Source organism: Halichondria panicea, chromosome 4 (genome assembly GCF_963675165.1).
Source record: "Halichondria panicea chromosome 4, odHalPani1.1, whole genome shotgun sequence".
NCBI lineage: Eukaryota > Metazoa > Porifera > Demospongiae > Suberitida > Halichondriidae > Halichondria > Halichondria panicea.
The window spans coordinates 7,067,517-7,070,016 of record NC_087380.1 but is presented as its reverse complement, the minus strand read 5'-3'; the positions used below and the strand labels follow the sequence as shown (position 1 = coordinate 7,070,016).

Here is a 2,500-nt window from a genome sequence, read left to right as displayed (position 1 = left end):
CTTCACAGCATATTCTTTATCAGAGAGACGATGAGTGCACGTGGTCACCGAGGAGTGTGCCCCACGACCCAGGACCTCATTGGTCAGCTGGTACACCTCTGTGGTGTGTGTGTGTGTGTGTGTGTGTGTGTGTGTGTGTGGAGGGGGAGGGGGTGGTCAATATACACAGTGTATAAAGTCGGGCCTACTCAGTGGGTCTATACACAGGTGTGTGTGTGTGTGTGTGTGTGGAGGGGAGGGGGTGGTCAATATACACAGTGTATAAAGTCGGGCCTACTCAGTGGGCCTATACACAGGTGTGTGTGTGTGTGTGTGTGTGTGTGGAGGGGAGGGGGTGGTCTATATACACAGTGTATAAAGTCGGGCCTACTCAGTGGGCCTATACACAGGTGTGTGTGTGTGTGTGTGTGGAGGGGAGGGGGTGGTCAATATACACAGTGTATAAAGTCGGGCCTACTCAGTGTGCCTATACACAAGTTACATAAGTTGATAAGTTAGTCTCTTTAATCTCTTAATCACAATCATGGGTGAGCATGAATTGGCTTACCGTCGAATGTCTTTGAGATGGGAGGTTTTCGGTGCTTCTTTCTCCTTCGGTGATCACTTGAGCCGTTAGACGTCAGTGAGAGGGTGGTGGGTGCTGTGAGGGTGTGTGAGATATGTGGAGGGTGTGTGAGGTATGAGAGGTGTGAGGTGTGGAGGGTGCTGTGAGGATGTGTGAGGTGTGGAGGGTGCTGTGAGGGTGTGTGAGGTGTGGAGGGTGCTGTGAGGATGTGTGAGGTGTGGAGGGTGTGGGGTCACCTCATTCCAAGACCCACCTTGTTGACTTGCTTTGGTTTGATTTGGCTTGTCCAAGCACAACTGTACAACATAACGAACAAGTCTTATATTAGGTCATGGCAACAATAGACTACACGTCCGCTACAACCAGAACACATTATTAATGCCTCAAGTAAAATGAGACATACGTTGAACGATTTGTGAAAGGTTCGAAGGTCGTCCAGATTGCCATCGCCCTGTTTACCGTTCACATGAGGCTTGTTCTCCATACCCAACTGTACGGACAAAATATAAAAATTTTTAAGCCTAAACTAGCGCTGTACCATAAGATCTCGATTTAAAGCGACACTTTTTAATAATTACGAAGCCAAAGGTCGCATCTTTTGGAGGTTGAAAAATTATATTGAAGTCCTGGTGTCGCATATTTAGAGGGTCGCATCTAATTGGAGGTAACTTTACAGAGTCTACTTGCCTCAATTTCAGGCCGCTTAAAAACACTGATTTCCAGTGGGCTACAATCGAGGCTAGGGAGTGGCTACATTTATCTCTATTTAGAACGCGACATTTAATAAAAAATAATTGTCAACGCAGCTGTCGCTACTTTTAGAGGTCAGAAAATTGCTGAAGCTCCTGGGTGTCGCATATTTGGAGGGTCGCCTTAAATCGAGGTCTTACGGTAATAGAAATAGTCAACCTTGAAATTTTCTTTAAAATCCATCAATTCCTGTTTGGTTCTCTGCAGGTCAGCCCCAGAGCCGTTCTCACTGACTTCAGACATATCACTCAACTTAGGCTAAGGTACTGACTTCACTTGATGGACTTGTTGTCACGTACCTAGTCTCTGCCTAGTCTCTGGCTCGGACTCGACTACGTCTTCTCCGGTTCAGTTCTCAAGAATTGTGTTACATAACCACTCCTAGATCCTCCCACCAGCACAGCCTACATAATTATTATATCTAGTGCAAGTTTTGAGTTTTGGGTCATTTGCAAGCAGGGCTGGCCAGGAGAGTTGTTGGCAGGGTTAGAAAGCGAATGGCACAGACCTGCAACTGCGCTGTAGCTCACAAGATCACTCAAGATCGCCTCGAGCAAGTCAAGAAGGTAGTAGTGTTGCATATTGCATGCAGCTAGCTAGATCTAGCTGCATTGTTGATTTAATAGCTAGGTAGCTGAGTTTGTACAAGCCAGACCTGTACCTTATGTTTAGTCATACATGTGCATTTCCCTGCAGGCAAATCAGCTAACTGAAAAGATCCGTACACTGGGTGGTCTCTCTATTAAGGACCGTTCCTATCGCTTCCGAACGTACAAAACATGTTTTATCGGTAAGTGTACAGTGAAACCTGTCTATTGCAGTCCTCTAGCTAGCTAAGATTAATGGGCCCCAAAGTCTCCACTGGATGTGTTTGAACCTGTGTTAGCAGGCCACCCTCTATAACACGGCCACTGTTGAATTGCTCAAGGGTACATGTATGTACGTAGGCTGACTGGGGAAACTTTAATAGTGTTTGCTCTTTCAAAAATATGGCTTGTTATTTCTACAGCCTGTTGTTGTTGCATGTTTACAGTATCAAAGAAATTGCATGTGTGCATGTAAGTGTTAGGGTTGCACATTTGGGAGAGTGCTGTTGTTTTTTTACATTTCTGTTTGCACACACACTAAGTGCTGTGTACACACACACACACACACGCGCACGCACACACACACACACACACACGC

At 46.0% G+C, this 2,500-nt stretch overlaps 2 protein-coding genes across 2 annotated transcripts in view; one reads left to right on the top strand and one right to left on the bottom strand.

Annotated features, from left to right (window-relative positions):
- The window catches only part of LOC135335621 (MAP kinase-interacting serine/threonine-protein kinase 1-like), a 4,843-nt gene extending 3,126 nt beyond the window's left edge, over nt 1-1,717 (bottom strand). The window contains exons 1-5 of the mRNA XM_064531177.1: nt 1,475-1,717; nt 969-1,055; nt 819-861; nt 548-640; nt 1-98 (exon numbers count right to left, since the gene is read on the bottom strand). The exon at nt 1-98 is cut by the window's left edge and continues 80 nt beyond it. Coding sequence (XP_064387247.1) covers nt 1-98; nt 548-640; nt 819-861; nt 969-1,055; nt 1,475-1,558 — 405 coding nt within the window. The 5' untranslated portion in view covers nt 1,559-1,717. The remainder of the gene's footprint in view (nt 99-547; nt 641-818; nt 862-968; nt 1,056-1,474) is intronic.
- Nucleotides 1,718-2,015: 298 nt separating this feature from the next.
- The window catches only part of LOC135335627 (glutathione peroxidase-like), a gene marked incomplete in the record, with an annotated part of 2,873 nt that continues 2,388 nt past the window's right edge, over nt 2,016-2,500 (top strand). Inside the window, 1 exon segment of the mRNA XM_064531186.1 lies at nt 2,016-2,105.